General features: G+C 40.3%; 1 protein-coding gene across 1 annotated transcript in view; it reads left to right on the top strand.

Annotated features, from left to right (window-relative positions):
• The window catches only part of hfm1 (helicase for meiosis 1), a 247480-nt gene that overhangs the window by 219035 nt on the left and 3025 nt on the right, over positions 1–25420 (top strand). The window contains exons 22-27 of the mRNA XM_087990315.1: positions 2486–2583; positions 3138–3272; positions 9168–9253; positions 11305–11388; positions 11692–11849; positions 15263–15366. Of these exons, the coding sequence (XP_087846441.1) occupies positions 2486–2583; positions 3138–3272; positions 9168–9253; positions 11305–11388; positions 11692–11849; positions 15263–15366 (665 nt within the window). The remainder of the gene's footprint in view (positions 1–2485; positions 2584–3137; positions 3273–9167; positions 9254–11304; positions 11389–11691; positions 11850–15262; positions 15367–25420) is intronic.

The following is a 25420-nucleotide window of genomic DNA, read 5'->3' on the forward strand; positions in this document are numbered from 1 at the left end:
TCAGCATTTCTCATTGCAACACCATTCTTTGAAATGCCAGATCTGATTTTTGTATTTTTTTGTTGAATTCCTGCCAAATTCAATAATTTTATTCATTACCAGGTATATAATAAGGCTAATTTCTTAATGAAGCAATCTCATTGAAAGTACTCAAACAAGGATCAACCCTATAATTTTATCTGTTAATGATTTATCCTTGTAATGGTGTACCAAATCAAAATGTGTAATAAATCTGTATTTATTTGTTCTTTGATGGAACTTTAATTTTTGATTCTTTGCATTTCAAAAACAAAACAGTCCACTGTGCTTCCAGAGCTTCACTCCTATGAGCCAAGCATAAGAGTCAATGCAAAGGCATAAGAGTCAATGCAGGCAGCCCATGAATAATTGTTCCTATAATTTTTCCACCAAGAACATCAAGAGACATCTCGCCTTTACTCATAGTCTGGTTTAGTTCTAAAGGGGTGTGTACCTCAATTCTTTGCAATTCGATATTGGGTGATTAATGATGTAACTTTGACTTAGAAATGAGCAGTGGGAAAGACACTTAAATTCTCACGAAACAACAAAAGCATCAAATTTCTTTACCTAGTTACAAAAGTATGAAAGAAATAAAACGTTCATTAACCTAATGATTAATTGGTTTAAACAAAATCTATAATGTTGATATTATACTTGATGAGACTTGAAATATTCTTTCAATGAGGAACCAATAGTGGATTATTCATACAAAATTACAAAAACACTTTTAAGTTGGTTTTATAAATGATACTGGCTTTATAAATAATACTGGCTTTATAAATGAAATAAGTCAAGGCTGCACATAATCACAATCAACAGTGGTTTCTATCAAATTCAATTCATCTTTATTAAATAGAAATTCCACCACCTGCCATGGTGGGATTTGAACCTTGGTCCCCAGAACATTAGCTGACTTTCTGGATTAATAGTCTAGCAATAATACCACAAGGCTTTGCGGCAAATGCATCGAAGTCCAAAGCATGGCAGCAGTTGGGGCCAGCAGGAATCTGTAAATTCAAGAACCATATACTTACTGAATAAATTATTAAAATCTCCCATTCAGTCAGCAACGTATTCTAGTGAAAACAGAATGCTGCAAATGCTAAAGATATGGAATAAAAACAAATGGGTGGAAAAACGAAATGTAAACAAATTAAAATTAGATTATTGTCACATATATTCAAGTACGCAAGTATAGGAGTACAGTGAAAAGTGTACAAAGTCACCATTTCCAGCACCATCTCAGCTACAAAATTTTCAGTACAAAGTAGAAAAAGGAAAGAAATAAGTTAAAAGTTCAATATTGCAATCCTTCTCAGTATGAAATAGAAAAATATAGAAAACTATTAAAAGTTCAACAATACGATCCTTCTAAAGCCATGTGTCTGCAATCGGTCCACGCTGGGCTTTCTTCATGAGGGCTCGCTCTCCCCAGCACTGGGCTGAGTCTATCCACCGAATGTCATTCAGGCGTGCCATCTGCATCACCCGCAAACAACATCCCGGTTTGCAAACAGCCTCACCACCTATCACCATCCAGGGTCGCCATCCACTTTGCCAGTGAATGACGTCTGGGCTTGCCAGCCGCTTTTTCACCAACCATAATTCGTGCTCGCCACCTACCTTGTAGCTGACCGCCAACATATTTGTCAGCTTCTCCTCCACTGACCATCAAAGTCTTTCTGGCCCAGCTCCTGCCATGCTTTAGACTCCAGACTCAGATGTCGACACTGCCACTGTGAAGGCAATGCCCTCCTGGTACAGTTCGTCCTGCTATAACACGTGTTCTGTTAATGCGAATTTGCTGTAATCCGATTGACGAATTGGGGACACTGTTTCTATAGCGTGAACTTTTAAAACATGTGTTGGCTGTAATGCAATCACATTGTCAACACTGTTTCTAAAGTGAGATTTTTCTATAATGTGGGGTTGCACAAGAACGCAACCATCACGTTTTGGGAAATATCTGTATTATTGATGGACTATTAATCCAGAGCCTCAGCTAATGGTCTGGGGACCCGGCTTCGAATCCCACCATGGCAGACAATGGAATTTGAATTTGATACAGCCGAATTTGATTGAATTTGAATGATGACCATGAAACCATTGATGATTTTCAGAAAATCCCATCTGGTTCACGAATGTCCTTTATGGAAGGAAATCTGTCAACCTGGTCTGGCCTACATGTGACTCCAGACCCACAGCAATGTGGTTGACACTTAACTGGGCAACTATTGTTGGGCAGTAAATGCTGGCCTAGCCAGAGAAGCCCACATCTTGTGAGTGAATAAAAAAATCTCTGCAGGTCTTGCAATATTTACAGAAAAAGAAACTGAATTTGAGTTCAGTGACTTCTTTAGAGCGCATGGTGTACATTGTTATTGTTTGACTATTATACTTTTATCCTTTTAAAATGCCATTTTTTTATTTCTACTGTGTATAGAATATGCTTCCTCTTTTACAGCCTAATTCAAGCCCAACTAGGATGCATTCCAGTTCAAGAATTTACATTGACTCAAGACATAGCCAAGATTTTTAAGTGTGGTGTGAGAGTTACGAAATGTATGTAAAAATGAAATATTACTTTCAGCACTACATGGCATTTCTCCTACTAGCTGAATGAATAGAGATTAAACACAAAAATATTGGAATTTCATATCATTAAGCAGAAAAAGTAATTAGTAAAACTGATGTTATACAAAATATAATGAAAATGTACAAGTTAGTGATGACTTTTAAATACTTAAAAATGTGTTGCTGGAAAAGCACAGCAGGTCAGGCAGCATCAAAGGAATAGGAGAATCGACGTTTCGGGCATAAGCCCTTTCCAGCAGCACATTTTTAAGCTCTGATCTCCAGTATCTGCAGTCCTTACTTTCTCCTAGATGACTTTTAAATAGCAATCTTTTAAACTAGGTCATTTTTCTTCATTGAATAAGTTCATTTACTAGCTCTAAACGACTGTCCAGTGTAAGTAAAAATTAGATATTCAAAATGAAAAATAAATTTCTTTTCTGCATTCTTGCAACTGACAGTATTATGGTTGATAGGATTTTAAGTTTATCAGAAGGGAACTTTGTCTTCTAATTCAATCTTCTGTAATATTTAATCAATAGGCCTTTCGGAATTGCTTATGCAACAAGAAAAACAGAACTTTATGGCACTATTGAATGCAGTGAGCTTAGCCAAATGTTTTAGGGCTAAACTTTGGGAGAACTCTACATATGTCTCCAGACAACTTGAGAAGATTGGTAAGAGTATCAGTACTTCAACTCTTTTTAGGATGGCTATTTGATATTCTTCTTTTGATGATTTATAGTATGTATTTCATAGGGGGAGACAATGGCATGGTGGTAATTAATGAGGGATGAACAATTAAATGCCAGCAACACCAACATCCTGTGAACAAATAAAAATAAGATATCCCTGGACTGGAAATCCATATATATAGGCTAAAGACTGGTCTCATAGGTTTGAATCTTACCATTACAGTTAGTGGAATTTAAATGCAAATAATTAATAAGTTAAAAATTCTTTAAATTTGTAATTGACAACTAGACCCAGTAATCTTGACAATGAAATTATCATAAATTGTCATAAATGCCCATCTAGTTGGCTAACAACAATGTTGTCCAGACCCACAGTAATGCAGTTAACACTTAACTGCTCCCTGAAACAACCTTGGAAACCATTCAGTTGTACAAAACAGCTGGAAAAAATGTCAAAAGAAACAAAGACCATGGGGTGTTCTCTCAAGTTGAGAAGGACAATCCTTTATGGTAACCTCAGCCAGTGATAGGAATTGAACGTATGCTGTTAGCCACACACTGCTTAGCAAACCACCCATCCAGCCAACTCTGTAACCTTACCACCGAGCATATCCCTCACTCTATCATTGCCATCAGACCAAGGGGTTTAATGAAGAAGCAGTAAAGCATGCCAGGAGTAGCACCAGGTGAAGTTTCAACACAGAATTCTTTCCGTGCCAAAAAGCAGAAGCATGTGCAATAAAAAGAGCTAAGTGATCCCAAAACCAAAGGACCAGACCTAAGCTCCACGGTCCTGCCATACCAATTTGGGAAATGGTGAATATTAAACAATTGACAGGCAGAGGAGACTCCAATATATCCCATTCTCAATGATGAGGGATCCCAGAACATCGATATAAGAATCAAAGCTGAAGCAATTGCACCTATCTTCAATGAGAAATCAAAGATGCCAGTTTTTAGCCAGTTGGATTTATTTCATGAGACATCAAGAAACACTGGACACTGGATACTAATAAGGATGTAAACTTTGAGAATATCCTAACATAATATTAAAGATTTATGTTGAGAATTAGCCACACCATAGCAGAACTGTTCCAATATCGCTACAATACTGATATTTACTTGACAATGTAGAAAACTCCTCAGCAAAAATGCAGAACAAAAATTTATCCAACTCATTATTGCTTTCCATTAGTCTGTTCTTGATCATTGGTCAAGTGATGAAAAGTGTTATTGAGAGACCTATGTAGTGCGCTCCCATAGTAATAGCCTATTCACCGATGCTCATTTGGGATCTGCCAGAGTCACTGTGCTCTCGACCTCATTACTGCCTTGTTTTGTCCAAACATGAGCAAACATCAAGCTGAAGTGAGAGAGTGAGAATGATTTATTTTATAACAAAGAGCAAATATGGCATCAAGGATTCCTAGCAATATTCAGGTTAATGGAATCTAGAAGATTCTTTACTGGGAGTTATGTCCAGCCCTGCGTTTGTGGTATTGTAGGCCCAACCAACTTCAGCTGTTTCATCAGTGATCTTCCCACCAACATAAGGTCGGAAGTGGAGGTTTTCATTGTTAATTGCACAATATTCCATTCCATTCACAGTTACTCAGATACTGAAATTCTCCATGTCCATATAGCAAGACTTGACAACATTCAGCATGATCTGATAATTGGTAACCACCATTTGTGCCACACATTGCCAATCAATGACCATAACCAACCACAGAGAATGTAACCATCTCCCCATGACATTCAATGATATGACATCACAGAATCCCTAGTTATTAACATCCTGGTAGTTACCACTGATCAGAAACCAAACTGGAGCAGTATATAGATTCTGTGGCTATAAGAGAAGGTCAGAGGCTGGGAATTGTGCAACAAGTAACTCACCACCTAACCAAAGACCCTGTCCACCTTTTACAAGGCACAAAGGACGTAGCTTCTCAGACTTAAAGCATTCAGTGTTTACTTCCATTATTCACTAACTCCAATAGCGCAACTAATAATTCTGAACTCCTTCACCCTGAAGGACAATACAAAAGTTATAACTACATTTCTTCACTTCGCAAGGTACCTGCCGATATCTCAGGATTTTGTTAGAGAAGTTAAAAGATGTGGATGCCAAGGAACTTTTAAACATTTGGGCTGGGCCCGAACAATGATCGATGAGACTCTTTCTGTTTCTACACAATTTTTTATTTTGCTTCAACCACAGTACAGCAGCATCCTTGCTCAGAACCCCTGTTGCAGCAGATTATTTTTCAAATAAGATTTTGCCCCATCCACAATGTCTCATCATACACTTATGAATAGTTTTTTTTCTACAATTGTCTTTGATATTCTTGAGACATTTAAAGCATTTCACATTAATGTAAATTATAACCTCTTTAGTGACATAGGCAAACGGACACACAATTTCAGTGTGGCATTATCATGATAAATTGTCAGTTAATTTATTTCCTGATGATGGTTAAGAAGAAATGTTTACCAGGACATCAGGAAAACTCAAGTCCTTCAACTTCTGTACATTTGCTAAAAATGCCTGTAGCAATGGAATAAGAGGTCAGTTTATATCTCAGCTGAATGATCTTGCTTCTAACAATGGTAGGATTCTATTGGTACTGCACAGAAATGTCGGAACAGAGTAAATAATTAAGCCTCAGTCCATTAACAAATGAGTCAGAGGCTAGAGGCCCACGTACTAATTCCAGCTAAAGGCCACACGCCATTCCATATAACAATCAAAAAAAAATCTGGAAAGGAGGCAACTTAAACTTAAATTTCTTCAATTTTCTGGCTCCACTGGAACACACATCTCTCTTAGGAAAGGTAATCTGTTACCTCTGCTGGAGCTGGCAAGAGCTCTCACGCCTTTTAAGGCAGTAAATGGCACATTTCCCAGCGTAGACCAGGAACTATTCCAATTTCACATCCTCTTGAGTAGAAATTAACAGTTCAATTCTTCTGCAGGCCAGACATTTCAGAATATGGGCTTGTATAAGTGATAGCATTTGATTACAAATTTCTCAAGGAGAAATTCAAGTTAGTCGAAGGCCTCAGATTATTTAGCTACTTACTCTCCTGACAGACATTATTAAATCCAAGTTGCATTAGTTTTGATGTTAATGCAGTCATTTCATAGTTCTTAATATTTAGTTTGTAAGATTGTAATTATTCTTCCATCAATCCTGAACTTCCAGGCATACACATTTTGTTTACAGATGCTCATTATGACTGATAGAACAGAGGAACATAGAACACTACAGCACAGTATAGGCCCTTCGGCCCCAGATGCTGGCCTTTCATCCTACTCTAAGATCAGACTGACTTAAATATCCCTAATGTATCTAACTCTACTACAACAGCTGGTAGTGCATGCCATGCACTCACCACTCTCAATGTAAAGAACCTACCTAAGACATCTCCCCTAAAACTTCCTCCAATTACCTTAAAATTATGCCCCTTCATGATAGACATTGCCGCTATGGGAAAAAGTCTCTGGCTTATCCACTCTATCTATGCCTCTCAACATCTCGTATACCTCTATCAAGTCACTGCTCATCCTTCTTCACTCCGAAGATGAAAAGCCCTCGATCCCTCAAGATATGCCCTCCAGTCCAGGCAACATCCTGGTAAATCTTCTCTGCACCCTCTCTAAAGCTTCTACATCTTTCCTACAATGAGGCAACCAGAACTATACATAATATTTCAAATGTGGTCCAACCAGGACTCTATAGAGATGCAGCATAATGTCGCAGCTCTTAAACTGAATCTCCCTGCTAATGAAAGCCAACACAGCATACGCCTTCTTAATAACCCTATCAACTCGGGTGGCATCTTTGAGGGATCGATGGACGTGGACCCGAAGATCCCTCTGTTCCTCCACACTGCCAAGAATCCTGCCTTTAACCCTGTATTCTGCATTCAAATTCAATCTTCCAAAGTGAATGTCTTCACACTTTTCTGGGTTGAACTCCACTTACCACTTATCAGCCCAGTTCTGCATCCTGTTAATATCTCGTTGCAACCTACAACAGCCCTCCACATTATCCACAACTACACCAACCTTTGTGCCATAAGCAAACTTACTAACCCACCCTTCCACTTCCTCATCCAAGTCATTTATAAAATTCACTAAGAGCAGAGGTCCTAAAACTGATCCCTGCGGAACACCACTGGTCACCGAGCTCCAAGCTGAATACTGTCCATCTACCACAACCCTCTGTCTTTCATGGGCCAGCCAATTCTGTATCCAGACAGACAGGTTTCCCTGCATCCCGTGCGTCCTTACTTTCTGAATGAACCTACCATAGGGAACCTTATCAAATGCCTTGCTAAAATCCATGTACACCACATCAACTGCTCTACCTTCATCAACGTGTTTTGTCACATCCTCAAATTGGAAAAATATCCATTCACTGAGAAGTCAAGAATTCTACAAATTTCACTGCTGCTGAGCATACAGGACACCAATTAAATAGCCGTAGGCTCAGATTCCACTGTATCAACCTGAGGACTCTAAGAACTTTTTAATCTGCATATTCTTTATCTTCCTATTGTATTAGACACTCTCTCCCCTTTTAAACTTTACAACTGTTACATTTGTTGGATGATGTGTGTGGTATTTTTCTCAAGGTTAGTAAATATTAACATTTCTTGCTTTCACAAAAAACTTTGTAAGTGACTCCTTAATTATAATCTTGTGACTCCATTTTAATTAACTTGTGATTAAGCTATATGATAAAATTAATTTAACATTTAACAAGGGGGTTAAAACAGGAGAGCCAATTCATTCCTCACCTATTCATTACAACCTTTGCAAGGAATTCCAATTCTTTACTGTTGAAGAATTAATTTCAGAACTTCCTCAAAAGCCAATCCATTGTGGACTTCCTCAAAGACTGTTCAGAATCTGGCTGTTTCTCCCTCTTCCCCAGAGATGTACTACACATCAAGCACCTACTCACTGGCACAACTCCAGCTTTTTCAACTAGCTTCACCAAACTGGTGCTGTCCTCGCATTTCTTAAAGTTCCAATGTTTCTCAACTCCACAAAGCAAAAATAATTTGTGTGTATCTTCATCCTTGCTCTGAGTTACACTGAACTATTAATGGCACTTTTAATTCTTTTAAGATGCCCACTGATCCCAGGGTTTTTCTTGGTCCCTAATCAGAATACTTAGGTGCACTTTCCAGCTTCCCAAATTTTCCGGGTCCAAATGACTCAGAGCCTATTGCAGTACCATCTTTTTGAGATAGAGTCTCTTCTTGGTGCACCAAATATCTGACTGACTAGCAGCCTGAAGGTAGCAATCTTCTCCTCTGACTACCTCCATCAAGCTGCCTAAAATTTATTATTCAGTAGCATTCAAATGTAGCAACACATTGGAACATTCTGTTCCCTAAATGCTTGCTGCTTTGCCTATTGCAAAAAAAGATTTCATTTCAAAATCTGCAGTAAATTATTCAAGGACTTATTTCTTATTTCAAATTATTTCATTCCACAACCGCCACCAGCCCTTACCTTTAGCCTCACATACCCGAAGCATTTTAAGTACAAGTTCCTTGGTTGACAACAGTAAAAATATGGCTTAATGTCGACAACACCTGGAACCCATCAATTTTGATGCTTCAAGTAAAGATCAACACACATTTTAAATATTTCATAGTTCTGTAATAAGAGTACATGTCCAGAGGAATTAACCTCTGTGAATTCTATCCTTCACTTATACTCACTCCTGTTCCCTTCAAAGTCTTGTAAAATGTACCCCTGATTATTAATGTATCATATAGATTTTATCATCTAAAACATTACTAAAGTTTAAATGAGATGTACAATGTAATTCCCCATTGTTATTCTATTTACAGGTCCTACTTTGTCCAATGCGATGGTAAATGCAGGCCTTACTACATTCCAGAAGATAGAAGACACAAATGCAAGAGAATTAGAGCTGGTATTAATTTTTCAATCGATTCTTTATCCATATTAATAAATCTTCCATAACATTTTTTCATGGAATGTTCTGTGCATCTTTTATCATTTTTCCTCTTGCTCCATGTGTTTCTGATCATTTGTCTCTCGGGTATTGTTTGGTTATTACAAGTTCCATGAAGCATCATTAAGTCCTGTTTATGGAATAAGACCATAACATATAGGAGCAGAATTACGCCATTCAGCCCATCAAGTCTGCCACCCCCATTCCCCTGCCTTCTCCCCATAATTCTTGATCCCCTCGCTAAGCAAGAAGTTGTCTATCTCTGTCTTAAATGCACTCACTGTCTTGGCCTCCACAGCCTCTTGTGGCAATAAATTTCACAGATTTCACACTTTTACTGAATCTGGTTTCACCACCTGTCATGGTGGGATTTGAACCCATGCCTAATCCTCTGGATTGCTTGTCAGATGGCATTACAACCACACCACCATGACTTCACATGCCATTGAATGTCAAGAGGTAATAGTTAGATTCCTACTTAGTGGAGATGAACATTTCCTGATACTTGTATGATGCACATGTTACTTGCCAATTTTGGCCCAAACCTGGGTATTGTCCAGGTCTTGCTGCATTTGGACCTCTTCAATATTTGAGGAATCACAAATGGTGCTAAATATTGTGTAATCATCGACGAACTAACTTCTGACCTTATAAAGGAAGAAAGGTCATTGATGAAGCAGCTGATAATGGTTCGACTCTGGACACTACCCTGAGGAATTCTTGCAGAGATTTCCTAGAACTGAGATGACTGACATCCCACATTTCCCTTTGTACCAGGTATGACTTCAACCAGGGAGATTTTTTCCTGATTTGCATTGACTTTAATTTTGCTAGGTTTTTTAATGTTACACTAATGTCACTAATGATATTTTCCAATGCCAAGGGCAGTCACTCATACCACACCTTGGAAGTGAGCTAATTTGTCAATGTATGAACTATGGCTTTAATGAAGTCAGGAGTTTAATGGTCCTTGCAGAATACTCTTGAGCTTCAGTGAGCTTCAGGTTATTACCAAGCAAATAATGCTTGATCAAACTGTTGATGACACTTTCTATAACTTTACTGATGATCAAAAGGGCAACAATTAGTTGGGTTAGATTTGTCCTCCTTTTTATGCACAGGACATACCTGGACAAGTTTCTACATTGTTGGGTAGATGCCAGTGTTGTGGCTGTATTTCAACAGCTTAGCTTGGAGAACAGAGGGGTGTGAAGCACATGTCTTCAATGTTATTGCCAGAATGTTGTTACATGCCCATAGCCTTTGCAGTATCCAATATCTTCAGCCATTTCTTGATAAGTACAATGAATCAAATTCCCTGAAAAATGACATTTGTGATGCTTGGAACTTCTGGAGGAAGCTGAAATGGATCTTTCACTTGGCATTGTAGCTGAAGATTGTTGTAAATGCTTCATCCTAGTGTTTTGCACTGAATTGGAGAGCTCCCATGTTATTGGGAGTGGGTATGCATGTGGAGCCGCTTCCTCCTCCAATGAGCAGTTCAATTGCCCACAACCGTTCACAACTGTATGTGTCAGGACTGTATGAAACAGAGTTGATCTCCTGGCTTAATGATGATGGTAGAGTGAGGATATGCTGGGTCATGAGGTTGCAGAATTTATTGGAACACAATTCTGCTGTTCCTGATACCCTGTGATGCGACATGATACCCAATCTTGACTTGCTGCATCTGTTTAAAATCTATCACATTTGGCTCAGTGGTAGTGCTCATAATAGAGAATTTGTCAATGTGAAGACATGACTTTGTCTCTACAGGTTCTCTGTAGTGGGCACTGTGGATAGGTGTGTATGCAACAGGCAGACTGGTGAGGATGAGATTGAGTATATTTTCACCACACTGTATAGATCTATTTACTACATGTTACAGAAATATTTGTAATATTTTTACGCAATGACTCAGTTTAGATTCAAATACTTTTTATTGCATTATAGTCAATACATAAAGGTTCTATGAAAGGGGAGAATCATGGTCATTATTATTTTTGTAGATTGTAAACAGACATCCTCCTTTTGGAAATCAAATAAGAGAATCTGTTCTTCATCTCCCAAAGTATGAGCTCAGTGTTGAACAGGTAATCTTTGGATTATTGGTACTGTGGGATTTCCTTTGTAGTCAAATGGATGCCCAATAGTATTTACAAGAAAGAAGTGATTTGTTCATATTTTTGCTTGTTATAATTGTAATTATTTATGACTTAAATTCTTTATACAAGGAAAATCTTTGATGATTCATGATAGTTAAATCAAGTATTCTTCGTGGTTAAAATAATGCTGCAAATCACAAATAGAACATTTCCTTCGTTGATGTTTTTAAGCTCTTTGATTATAATAAAGTAGATTATGCATTCATTAATTTGGATTTTTTTCTTTTGAAGCTTGCAAGATACCATGATTCAGTGGCAGAAATCATTGTGAAAATTACCTTAACAAATTACCAACAACTATGGGAAAAGAGAACAGCACCTGACAATCACCACGTTTCTCTAATCATAGGAGATGCAGACAACCAAGTTGTTTATAAACAGAAAATCATGCAAGTATCTAAATCTATTAAGGTGCAGCATCATCTGGAAGCTTGCAAATGGAAATAGTTAATTTTTCAAAACTTATTTGTCATGTTTAAAACCTCAACTGTGTGTCTGCATTCAATCTACATTGGTATTAAAACTACCTGTTTTTTGTCAGAAACCATTTCTCAATTTTTTAATACATATGCTGTAATCCCATCTAAGAAATCAGTCTGAATTCCCCTTGGTTGTGCATCAGACCCATTTTACTGCATGAGCTTAAGTAATTAACCCTTATGTGATGACACTGGTGATTTGGATTTAGAATTATTAATCTTATACAGACAAATTTCCATTTTTGGGGCCGCTGGCAAATGGCAATGCAGTGAGGCATATTTCCTCCAGAGCTTTGGGAGACTAGTGAAGATTCACTAGGTAGCAGAAGACTGCAATGGTAGAATAATCCCACAAAAAGATGTTAGTGCTGAAATTGAGGGGAATAAAAGCATGCCAATGGCTTTGAATTTGCCCACTGGTCCTGAAAAGATGACTCACATAAAATATTTTGATGTTGACCTGTTTTTAAGTTGACAATATTATTGTTTCCCTATTGACTGAATTACTCAGCTTAGGTCTGAACATGATCATTATATTTAACTTTTTGGTTGGGAGATGTATGTGGCTTGAGAAGAGCAAAACTATGGAATGTAGAAATATTATATTACTTTTAATAACTGTATTAAGCCTTAATAACTCAGGAAACCCATCTGGAAATTTATTGTTGCACACCAAAATACCACCACTACTCATGATGTACAGAGGCAGCCCGGGACAGACAGTTCTCCAGACCCATTCATTTTCTTTCATATCCAAAATAGGGAATAGGGTCTGCTTTACTTTTGAGACCATTGATCACACACAATTGAATGACTTTCCCGCCATCAAATCACTGATTTTTTTTCCAATAACTGATCCAATAACTAAATTACCTATGCAGCCAATTAGGTATTTAATTGCAAAGTTACAGGCACTGGATCGGCTTTTTTATATCTGGAAGTGTTCTCACACAAAACTTCATGACTTCCATGAAATCACCATATCTCCATGACTTTGGTTTTGTTTTTAACTATAAACCACCACCAGTAATTGCCCATGCATCCAACTAGAAGTTTACATGCAAAGCCCGTTCTGGGCAATGCAAACTATTAAAAGTGAGGTTGGGTTGGGAGATTGACGAGGGACTAAATCAAAATGGAGTTGGAAGGAGAAATAAATGCATCTCCCATGGTGCCCACCTCTTTTAAGACATTGAGAGCATTAATGGATGCTGTGTGCTCCCTCTCCAGGCAAACCCAGGCACCAATGTAATCATGGAAGAGATGCAGACAGTTGGTCTTCATAGCTCACCATGTGGAGCTATTTATAGCCAGTTTGGTCAGGCACAGGAGCAGACCCACAAGGAGGTCCTCCGATCTGACCACACCCCTCAGCACTGGATGCCCAAAGATCAGGACCATAGGACTGAAGTGTAAACAAAAACACAATAAAAAATTGTTTCAAATAACTGAACAGGGAATGAAACCAAAATACATATGATCCACAGACTGCTCAGCACCACAAAATAAATAGTTGGGCTGGAGTCCATGAAGCACAGAAATCTGCTATTATAAGGGACAGCTTCATCCTTACCCAGGTCCCACATAGAGAGCTCTCCATTGGGAATAGGGTCTGCCTTATTGTTTTCATACTTAGAAGTACTGTCACACACAACTGAGCAACCTCCCCACCACCAAATCCCCATGACTGTTTTGTTTTGTATTGTAAACTACTAACCACCACCACCACCACCAGTAAAACACCCAGATAGTGGAAAAGCTCAGGCAGCATCTTAGGAGAAGGATAGTCAACAAGCATAAGCCCAGGACTCTCTTGCTCCTTGGATGCTACACTTTTCCACCACTTCATTTTTTGATCATGGAACAGTTGTCAGTGGTCAGAAAAAATCCATTTGGTTCACTAATGTCCTTCAGGGAAGGAAATCTGCCAGCCTTACCTGGTCTGGCTTAAATATGACTGCACACCCACAACAATGTAATTGACTCTCAGCTGCCCTCTGGACAATGAGAGATGAGCAACGAATGCTGACCCAGTCATTGAGACTCACATCCTGAATTTAAAAAAAACATCAAAAATGAGAGAGGGGCTAGGGAGCACAAAAAGGGACTAAATCAAAATCAAGTTGAAGGGTAATATAAAGCACTGTACCCCATGATGCCCACTCATCTCTAAAGGCATTGAGAGCATCACCTTCTCCAATAATACCTGGACATGAACATTACTGCAGAAGAAGGGCAAACAATTAGTAGAGAAGAGGGTCTCCTTTGTAAGGGATTCAGGCAATGAGTTCCAGCTGGGCAGGCAGCTGCCTGGAATCAAGGGAACTCATACTCAATGAGCTCCACAGGGAGATTAATTGTGAATCCCTGTAGGCTTTTTAGTAGTTACCACAGCCAAGAATAATTTTATTTCCATGAATGCCCCAGTGTAGAATCCATGCTGTTGCTGGGCTAATATCAACTGGACCACAAACAATTGCAGGAGAAAGTGAGGACTGCAGATGCTGGAGATCAGAGTCAAGAGTTGGTGCTGGAAAAGCATAAACAATTGCAGCAATTTCCTGAACTGAGGTGTCATATAGTTTGCAGAGCAGGCTCCTGAAAGGATTACCATCATGTTGCAGCCTATCTCACAGAATAGGAAATTCTACCAATGTAGAAGCAAATTACAGCAGATGCTAGAATCTGTACTGAAAATAACAAGTGCTGGAGATCACAGTGGGTCAGACAGCATCCATGGGAAAAAAAAACAACTAATGTTTCAAGTCGAGACGATTCTTCATCAGAGTTCTGATGAAAAGTCATCTTGACTTGGAACGTTAGCTTGCTTTCTGTCAATGGATGCTGTTGGCCATGCTGTGATCTCCAGTATTTGTTGTTTTCAGGAAATTCTACCAATGTTGCAGTAAGATTAGAAGAGCTGTGAGCATTGCTAATGTGATTGAAGTGTTATAATTGATGTGCTTAGGAAGCCCTTGGAACAGCCTGGGAATTTTACAAAGACATTCAAGTGGTAGAATAGAGTCAGAGTAGGCTTCCAGCAGATCCTGTCTTTTTGGGCTATTACCATTATCACCCAGGAGCCCCAGACCCTTAAATACCACATGTATGAATCAGGTGGGGAAGTAGCAGTTAACACAGTCCAAGCATAGGCAGGAAATTCAGATGCTGTCTCACCCAATGTGAAGTGAGATTCTTCTTCGTGATCCAAGCCAAGAAATGAGAAAAGAATATTTCTGTTCTGAATACCTAAGCACCAATTCGATTAGTGCACTTCTGAATAACGCACCAGGGTACTAATCCTGATTTTGTCCTATTATTAGAGATTCAGCCCTGCTGAAATCAGGAAGCTGGATGAAGAAAATTGAAGTTAAAAGGGCCTTCAAAGGTGAAGAATTAAGTGTTAATCTTATAAGTTCTGAATATGGTAAGTCAGGTTTATGTTGTCAGTGTAGTTTTTAAATCTATATTTAAAGAAGAGCAATTTCAACAACTGAGGACAGAACCCTTTATGACAGTTTCCAACTGCTGTGATATTTCCTTCATCAGTTTAAAAAGAGCTCTGTGTAATATAATCCTAACCATTGTGAATTGTATGTCATTACCTCGAGTAGTTCAGTTTCTGCAGTTATTCTTCTGACCAGTTTTGCCTTTGTTTAGCTGTTTCACATTATTCCATGCATTTTTTTTAATGCATTCTGGAGAAGTTTGCAGTCTCTGTTTCTTAAAACCTAAAGGTGAAGACCTGCATCAGCAACAAAATAACTTCAGAACATACAAGAAAAGTTACTAGCTTACATTTCTGGCACTTTTCACAACTTCAGGACATTCATAACACTATAACGGGAACCGATAGCCTAGACAGTTGCTAGACTGGTAATCCAGAGACCACGTTTCTGGGGACCAGGTTCAAATCCGACCATGGTAGACTTTAAATTCAGTAATAATCTGGAATTAAAAGGCTGATGATTGCCATCAAATCATTGCGAACATCTGACTCACTGATGTTCTTTTAGGAATAAAAAATGCCATCCTTAACTGTGATTCCAGAACCACAGCAATGTAGTTGACTCATAACTGCCCTCTGAAGTGGCGTAGCAAACCACTTAGTTGTATGAAGTTTAAAAAATTGTGATTGTACCTATACAACTTGCACTGGTACAAGAATGCGCCTCATCACCACCTTATTTAGGACAACTAGGCATTAAATGCTGACCCACATCCGTGAGTGAATAAACAAACAGAAATTAGGTAATGACCAGGAAGGCCTTTTTTGAAGTTGATCAATAAATATTGGCCAGGTCACAAGCGATAACTCCCATGCTGTTCTTCAAAGCTGTGCTAGGGGATCTTCTACATCTACTTGCAAAGGCAGACCATGCTTCGTTTAACATTTCATTGAATGTTGCACATGATAGGAAGAAACTGCAGATAGCATTGGATACAAATGTCTATGACCCTGACAACATGCTAGCAGTAGTACTAAAGACTTGTGCCCCACACTAGCCTAATGGTTATGGCACAGACTAGTTGATGACATGGAAATTGTCCACTCTAATCTTGCAGTAACTCATAAGTCAAACTAACCACAGCCTTCTTGAGGGCAATGAGGGGTCAGCAATAAATGTTGGCCTTGCCTTCGATGTTTACAAACCAAGAATGGGCATATCATTAAAAGGAGAGCCCTACTGACTGTGTAGCACTTCTTCTGAATTGCCCGTGTCTTGGAGTTGGACTTTAGCCATACCCTATGACTTCATAGTGAGTGCTCCCACTTGACACCTAGCTGACATGAACATTAAGAACATCCTTAAGATCTTTAGCCAGGAGAAATAAAATTAGGTGCTGACATTGACAGGATTGTGCCCTGTTGGACCCTGACGTCAGAACCTTCCACTGTTGTGGAAATAATTACTCAGCAGTGATTGACCTGTATGGACTTGAGGAAGGTGTTTGACAAGGTTCCCCATGGTAGACTCGTTAACTAGGTTAGATGACATGTAATACGGGGACAGCTAGCCATTTGGATACAGAACTGGCTCGAAGGTAGAAGACAGAGGGTGATGGTGGAGGATTGCTTTTCAGACTGACCAGTGCGCCACAAGGATCGGTACTGGGTCCACTGCTTTTCATTATTTATATAAATGATTTTGATGTGAACATAGGAGGTATAGTTAGAGTTTGCAAATGTCCTCAAAATTGGCAGTGTAGTGGACAGCGAAGAAGGTTACCTCAGAATACAGCGGGATCTTGATTAGATGAGCTGAAAATGTGTTGCTGGAAAAGCGCAGCAGGTCAGGCAGCATCCAGGGAACAGGAGAATCGACGTTTCGGGCATAAGCCCTTCTTCTTAGATGAGCCAATCCGTGAGTGGCAGATGGAGTTTAATTTTGATAAATGTGAAGCGCTGCATTATGGAAAGGCAAATCAGGACAGGATTTATACACTTACTGGTAAGATCATGGGAAGTGTTGTTGAACAAAGAGACCTTGGGGTGCAGCTTCATAGTTCCTTGAATGTAGAGTTGCAGGTAGATAGGGTAGTGAGGAAGGCTTTTGGTATGCTTGGCTTTGTCGGTCAGAACATTGAGTATATGAGTTAGGAGGTCATGTTGTAGCTGAACAGGACATTGGTTAGGCCACTTTTGGAATATTGTGTGCAGTTCTGGTCTCCCTCCCATAGGATGGATTTTGTGAAACTTGAAAGAGTTCTGAAAAGATTTACGAGGATATTGCTGGGATTGGAGGATTTGAGCTATAGGGACAGGCTGAATAGGCTGGAGTGTTGGAGGCTGAGCCTCACTCTCTGCAACTGGATCCTCAGTTTCCTGACCTACAGGCCACAAACAATGAAGATTGGGGACAATATTTCATCCTCACTAACACTCAACACTGGAGCCCTCCAAGGGTGTATACTCAGCACTACTGTAGTCACTGTATATCCATGACTGCATCACCAAATACCAGACTAATGCAATTTACAAGTTCGCTGATGACACCACTATAGTCAGTCGAATCTCAGACGACGACAAAACAGACGACAGGTGGGAGGTGGAAGACTTGGAAAAATGGTGCACTGAGAAGAACCTAGCTCTCAATGTTGGCAAAACCAAGGATTTTTTGCGGAATTTTACTCATGCCTCTCGACACATTAACAGCACAGAGGTGGAACAAGTGTCAAGCTCCTGGGAGTGGTCATCCACAACAAGCTTTCTTGAACTCTTCATGTGGATGCAACAATGTCTCATCTTCCTCAGACGGCTGAGGAAATTTGGCATGATGGCGAATGCCCTTGCCAACATTTATAGGTGTGCCATCTAGAGCATTCTATCTGGATGTATCACGACCTGGTATGGCAACTGTACCATTCAAGATCAGAGACAGTTACAGAGAGTGGTGAACTCGGCCCGGACAATCACAAAGCCAACCTCCCATTGACAGAATCCATCTACCAGGCCCACTGTCAAGAAAAGGCTGCCAGCATTCTCAAAGATCCATCCCACCCTGGCAATGCTTTTCTCCAACCTCTACCATTGGGGAGAAGGTACAGAAGCCTGAACACATGCACCAGCTGGTTTCATAACAGTTTCCACCCGACTGTTGTTAGAATACTGCATGGACTCACAAACTCTTAACATTCACCTGTACCTATGTTTTTGTTTTTGCCGCTGTTTACCTATTATTTACTTATCTAAGCTACTTAACTCTGTGATCTGCCTGTATTGCTCACAAGGCAAAGCTTTTCACTGTGCCTCGGTACACGTGACAATAAATTCAATTCAATTCAATTCAATTCAATTCAAGCGTGACCTTATGGAGGTTTATAAAATAATGAAGGGCATGGATAGGGTAAATAGACAAGGTCTTTTCCCTACAGTGGGGGAATCCAGAACTAGAGGGCATAGGTTTAGAGTGAGAGTGGCAAATTTAAAAAGGACCTAAAGGGCAATTTTTTCATGCACAGGGTGGAGTGTGTTTGGAATGAGCTGCCAGAGGAAGTGGTGGAGGCTTGGGCCAATTACAACACTTCAAAGGCATTTGGATGGTTATATAACTTGGAAGGGTTTAGACGGATATGGGCCAAGTGCTGGCAGATGAGACTGGATTAATTTAGGATATCTGGTGGGTATGGACAAGTTGAACCAAAGGATCTGTTTTCCTGCTGTATTCTGTGATCCCAATTTGACAATGAGTGGCTGGAGGAAAGGCATGCCACCTAATTAAGGCAAGCTCGCATCACTAGAGGACCAAAAATAGGCCCTTCAGCACTGAAGAAAGTGCATGCTCCTTTTTCAGGTAGGGGAAGGGTGGAATTTTGAGGTACCTCTCTCCACCAATTTATGGTTTACTGTAGTTGTGGCTGTGTTCGCTGAGCTGGGAAGATTAGATTCCCTACAGTGTGGAAACAGGCCCTTCAGTCCAACAAGCCCACACCATCCCTTCGAAGAGTAACCCACCCAGACCCATTCCCCTACTCCTTACTAATGCACCTATCACTATGGGCAATTTAGCATAGCCAATTCACCTGACCTGCACATCTTTGGACTGTGGGAGGAAAATGGAGCACCCAGAGGAAACCCACACAGACACAGGGAGAATGTGCAAACTCCACACAGACAGTCGCCCGAGGCTGGAATCGAACCTGAGTTCCTGGTGCTGCGAGGCAGCAGTGCTAACCACTAAGCCACCGTTGATTTGCAGACATTTTGTCCCCTGTCGAGATGACATCTTCAGTCCTTTGGAGCCTCCTGTGAAGCGCTGCTGTACTATGTCTTATGGAATTTATTTGGTCCCATTTCTGCTGCTTCCGGTTTCTGGTTCCGGTTGGTTGTTGTCGTGGCCGGTACATTGGGTCTAGGTTCAGGTGTTTGTTGATGGAATCTGTGAATAGATGCCATGCTTCTCGAAATTCTCTGACTGTCCTCTGTTTAGTTTATCCTATGATCGTTGTGTTGTCTCAATCGAATTTGTGGTCCATGTCATCTGTGTCTATGGCTCCTAGGGGCAGCTGATTGTGACGTTTCGTGGATCGGATTGGTGTTCGTGGATGCAGATTGCTAGTTATCTGTCTGTTTGTCCCATATAATGTTTTGTGCAGTCTTTACATGGAATCTTGTAAATTATGTTAGTCTTATACATGATGAGTATAGAGTCTTTTGCTCTGGTGAGTTGTTGTCGGAGTGTGGCTGTCAGTTTATGGGCTGTCATGAATCTGAGTGGTCGGAGAAGTCTGGCTGTTAGTTCCAAAATGATTTTTATTTGAGGTAGTGTGGCTCATAGCACATTCTCATTGCATTGTTTGTTTGGCATCTGCAGTTGAAGTTGCGGGGAATATCCGTTTAGATTAGATTCCCTACAGTGTGGAAACAGGCCCTTCGGCCCAACCAGTCCACACTGACCCTCCAAAGAGTAACCCACCCAGACCCATTTCCCTCTGTCTAATGCACCTAATGCTATGGGCAATTTAGTATGGCTAGTTCACCTGACCTGCACATCTTTGGATTGTGGGAGGAAACCTGCACAGACATGGGGAGAATGTGCAAACTCCACACAAACAGTCACCCAAGGGTGGAATCGAACCTGGGACCCTGGTGCTGTAAGGCAGCAGTGTTAGCCACTGAGCCACCATGCTGCCCTACTTGGTGAAGGTTATGTAGAGGTGTTCTTCTCTTCACAGATCAGAAGTACTGCAGTGTGTTGTAGGTCTTTTGAACAGGGTCCTAATGCAGCTTCTCTTGTGTGTGTTCAGGTGGTTGAATTTGTAGTTTAGGATCTGATCCGTGTATGTGTGGCTTTTGTGTACACTCTTGTAGTGCATTCACTATTCTGTGTTCTACCCACAATCACATCCAGGAATGGGAGTTTGCTGTTGATTTCCTCCTTTCTCATAAATTTGATCCCTGTGAATGTGGTGTTGATAATCTGATACATGTTCTGGATCTCTGACCTCTTAATAATTACAAAAATGTCACCCACATATCTGATCCAAAGTTTGGGTTTGTGGGAGGGTAGTTTGTTCCAATCTTTGCATCACTGCTTTTGCTATGATCCTGGAGATGAGTGAGCCCATAGTTGTCCCATTGATCTGTTCAGTTATTTGATTGTTGAACAGACCAGATCCTGAACTATAACAGCAACCACCCGACACACTGCAGCACACCCAACCTACAATGAGAAGAAGAACATCTCCACAGTCTTCACCAAGAACGGATATCCCCGCAAATTCATCTGCAGATGCTTAACAGACAAACAATGCAACGAGGACGTGCCACAACCCAACACATGAGCCATACTACCTTATATAAAAACCGTCTCGGACCTAACAGCCAGACTTCTCTGCCCACTCAGATTCATGACAACCCATAAACTGACAGCCACACTCAGACAACAACTCACCAGAGCAAAAGACCCTATACCCATCATGCACAAGGCTAAAGTAATTTACAAGATTCTATGTAAAGACTACACAAAACACTATATAGGATCAACAGACTGGCAACGAGCAAACCACATTCACAAACACCAATTAGTCAATTGACTAATTGACACCAATTAGTCAAACATGGTGTTTGACCTCTCCATCTCCATCAGTGACGACCGACTTGACACTGACATTTTTTACAAACCCACCGACTCCCACAGCTACCTGGATTACACCTCTTCCCACCCTATCTCTTGCAAAAATGACATCCCGTATTCCCAATTCCTCCGCCTCCGCCGTATCTGCTCCCAGGAGGACCAGTTCCACCACAGAACACACCAGATGGCCTCCTTCTTTAGAGACCGCAATTTCCTTTCCCACGTGGTTAAAGATGCCCTCCAACGCATCTCGTCCACATCCCGCACCTCCGCCCTCAGACCCCACCCCTCCAACCGTAACAAGGACAGAACGCCCCTGGTGCTCACCTTCCACCCTACAAACCTCCGCATAAACCAAATCATCCGCCGACACTTCCACCACCTCCAAAAGGACCCCACCACGAGGGATATATTTCCCTCCCCACCCCTTTCCGCCTTCCGCAAAGACCGTTCCCTCCGTGACTACCTGGTCAGGTCCACGCCCCCCTACAACCCACCCTCCCATCCTGGCACTTTCCCCTGCCACCGCAGGAACTGTAAAACCTGTGCCCACACCTCCTCCCTCACCTCTATCCAAGGCCCTAAAGGAGCCTTCGACATCCATCAAAGTTTTACCTGCACATCCACTAAAATCATTTATTGTATCCGTTGCCCCCGATGCGGTCTCCTCTACATTGGGGAGACTGTGCGCCTCCCAGCAGAGCACTTTAGGGAACATCTCCGAGACACCTGCACCAATCAACCACACCGCCCTGTGGCCCAACATTTCAACTCCCCCTCCCACTCTGCCGAGGACATGGAGGTCCTGGGCCTCCTTCACCGCCGCTCCCTCACCACCAGACGCCTGGAGGAAGAACGCCTCATCTTCCGCCTCAGAACACTTCAACCCCAGGGCATCAATGTGGACTTCAACAGCTTCCTCATTTCCACTTCCCCCACCTCATCCTAGTTTCAAACTTCCAGCCCGCACTGTCCATTTGACCTGTCCGGACTTGTCCGACCTGCCTAGCTCCTTTTCCACCTATTCACTCCACCCTCTCCTCCCTGACCTATCACCTTCATCTCCTCCCCCACTCACCTATTGTACTCTATGCTACTTTCTTCCCACCCCCACCCTCCTCTAGCTTATCTCTCCACGCTTCAGGCTCTCTGCCTTTATTCCTGATGAAGGGCTTTTGCCCGAAACGTCGATTTTGCCTGTCCTTGGATGCTGCCTGAATTGCTGTGCTCTTCCAGCATCACTGATCCAGAGCATGATATTCTGAGCCCACTTGTCGCATGCGTACACTCAATGGGGCTAAAAAATACAATTTTTTGAGTCAAATTTCCTTTCTCCTGTCAGAAAGTGTTTAGATCAGGACTTTTACTTGTCCTTCTAACTCTGCTATGTTCCTAACCCAGATTTCCAGTGACATATGCTGCAGCATAAAAAGTGAGTTAAACCATTTAAAGAGAAAAGAAGAATTCCAAAATAAAATCTGTGGAGTTTTTATGTCCGTATTCAAGTTAAAATGAGTCATAAAAAAGATGAACAGAACTCCAGGTTTTTGCCAATCTGTGATGTGGGGGTGCCGCTATTAGACTAGGGTGGACAAAGTTAAAATCACACAACACCAGGTTATAGTGCAACAGGTTTATTTGGAAATACCAGCTTTCAGACTCAAGGCTTTATGAAAAAATAGGTGACATCTCAGCTCAAACAATGCAGGCAGTCAATCCATGTAATATTTTATAAATTTCTACTTTGGAAATAGAATCAGTCTGACTCAAGATTGGGATACAGACAGATCTAACCTCATATCTTCAGTGCATTGTCTGAGCTGAGATGTCACCTTTTTGTAGAAAACCTTAAGCTATCTTGAGAATGTGACTTAAAAGAAGTTCTGGGATTTACATATTGATGAAGCAAAACCTGCAACCCATTCTAAAAGATTAAAGACTTAATAGCAATCTAGGTTTATTCAATATATCATTTCAGTTGTATGACACTGTCATCTTTTGCTATAAATTCTGTCTCTTATGATCCTGTTCCAAAGCTACCTGATGAAGGAGCAGCGCTCCAAAAGCTCGTGTTTCCAAATAAACCTGTTGGACTATAACCTGGTGTTGTATGATTTTTTTAACTTTGCCAATTTATGACACTGACTGAATGTTTAAAATATGCACAAGCAAAGTTAAACATGAAAATGCAGAAGTTGCTGTCCAAAAGTCTATGCTTCTCTAAAGGGTGCATACCCTACACATTTCAACCAAACTGAAATCACTGAACTGATGAGAATTTGCCCTATTATGCTGTTTGTCTGACCGTAAAAAGTTATGCCTTGTTAAATGAGGCATAACTGGTCTATTAAAGGCATGCTAAGTTCAAAATTACTTATCTAAAATCTTTATGTTTCTGAAACTGATTTCATATTGGTGAAATGTTGAATTTCTCCATTAGGTAAAAAAATTCAACTTTTTAAAGAAAGTTTGTAAAATTTCTTTTTAATATTTCAGTTTCAACCTTAATCCCATTTGTATATATGAATCATTTATTTTGCTTTCTAGAACGTGTAATAGAAAGTGAAGGATAATAAATATACTTGATTCCTAGTTAACATATAAAATCAGAACTGGGTAGTTACGAAGCAAAATGCTATTTGAATCAATTATAGGCATGCCTTTTGCATTGCATACAGTTCTTCCTAGTGCAATTCACTTGTGCTCAACAAAATAGTGTAATATCATAGGGATGTTCATTCTACAAACTTTGGCTTTCAGCACAAACTACCAGTGATAGTGTTGACAAAGATGAAAATAGGGATGCTTTAAATATAATCTATTCTATTCAATTTCTGCTGTACTTATAGAGTCATAGAGATGTGCAACAGGGAAACAGATCTTTCAGTACAATTCATCCATGTCAACCAGATATCCTAAATTAATCTAGTCCCATTTGCCAGCACTTGGCCCATATCCCTCCAAAACCTTCCTATTCATATACTCATCCAAATGCCTTTTAAATATTGTAATTGCACCAGCCTCCATCACTTCCTCTAGCAGTTAATTCCATACATGGACCATCCTTTGCATAAGAAAGTTGCCCCGAAGATCCCTTTTAAATCTTTTCCCTCTCACCTTAAACCTATGCCCTCTTGGTCTGGACTCCCCCACCCCAGGGAAAAGACTTTGTCTATTTACTCTATCCATACTTCTCATGATTTTAAAAACATCTAGAAAAGACACACGATCAGGCAATGCAAAAACTGCCAAATTAGAAGTAGTTATGTATAAGCACTGATAAATCAGATTTTTAAAATACCATAATTATATCTTCTCATTAAGACTATTTTTCTTAATTGGAAACAACAAAGATCTTTTGTTCTTTTTCAATTAGGTGCAAGGAATCCTACCTATTGTAAACAAAACAAAAAACCTGGGACATTTGTCACATAACTCATTGATCCATAACAACATGATAAATCATAGCAGGAGTAGACCACTTGACCCGTCAAGCCTCCTGTACCTTTCAATAAAATTGTCGCTAATCTTCCATTTCAATTCCATGTACCCTACTCTCAATCTCTTGAATCGATTAGTGTCTGAAATCTATCAGTCTCAATCGAATCTATTCAATGACTGAACAATCCCACAGTTCTCTGAGATAGAAAACTCCATAAATCCATAACTGAAAAAGTTTCTCCTAATCTCAATCCTAAATGGTTCATCCTGAGACTTTGAATCCTAGTTCTAGACTTTCCAGTCAAGGGAAACAGCTTGTCAGTATTCACCCTGTCAAGTCCTCTAATACATTACTAAAGGAACTTATGCTTCCAGAATTGTCAACGATAAGAACAGAACCCGAATATGTTGCCCACAGTAATATATTGACCCTGTAAAATTGACAAGTATGGAGATGTTAAA

This window comes from Chiloscyllium plagiosum, unplaced genomic scaffold (genome assembly GCF_037043375.1).
Source record: "Chiloscyllium plagiosum isolate Xiang-an unplaced genomic scaffold, Cpla_swu_hap1 HiC_scaffold_9, whole genome shotgun sequence".
Classification (NCBI taxonomy): Eukaryota; Metazoa; Chordata; class Chondrichthyes; order Orectolobiformes; family Hemiscylliidae; genus Chiloscyllium; species Chiloscyllium plagiosum.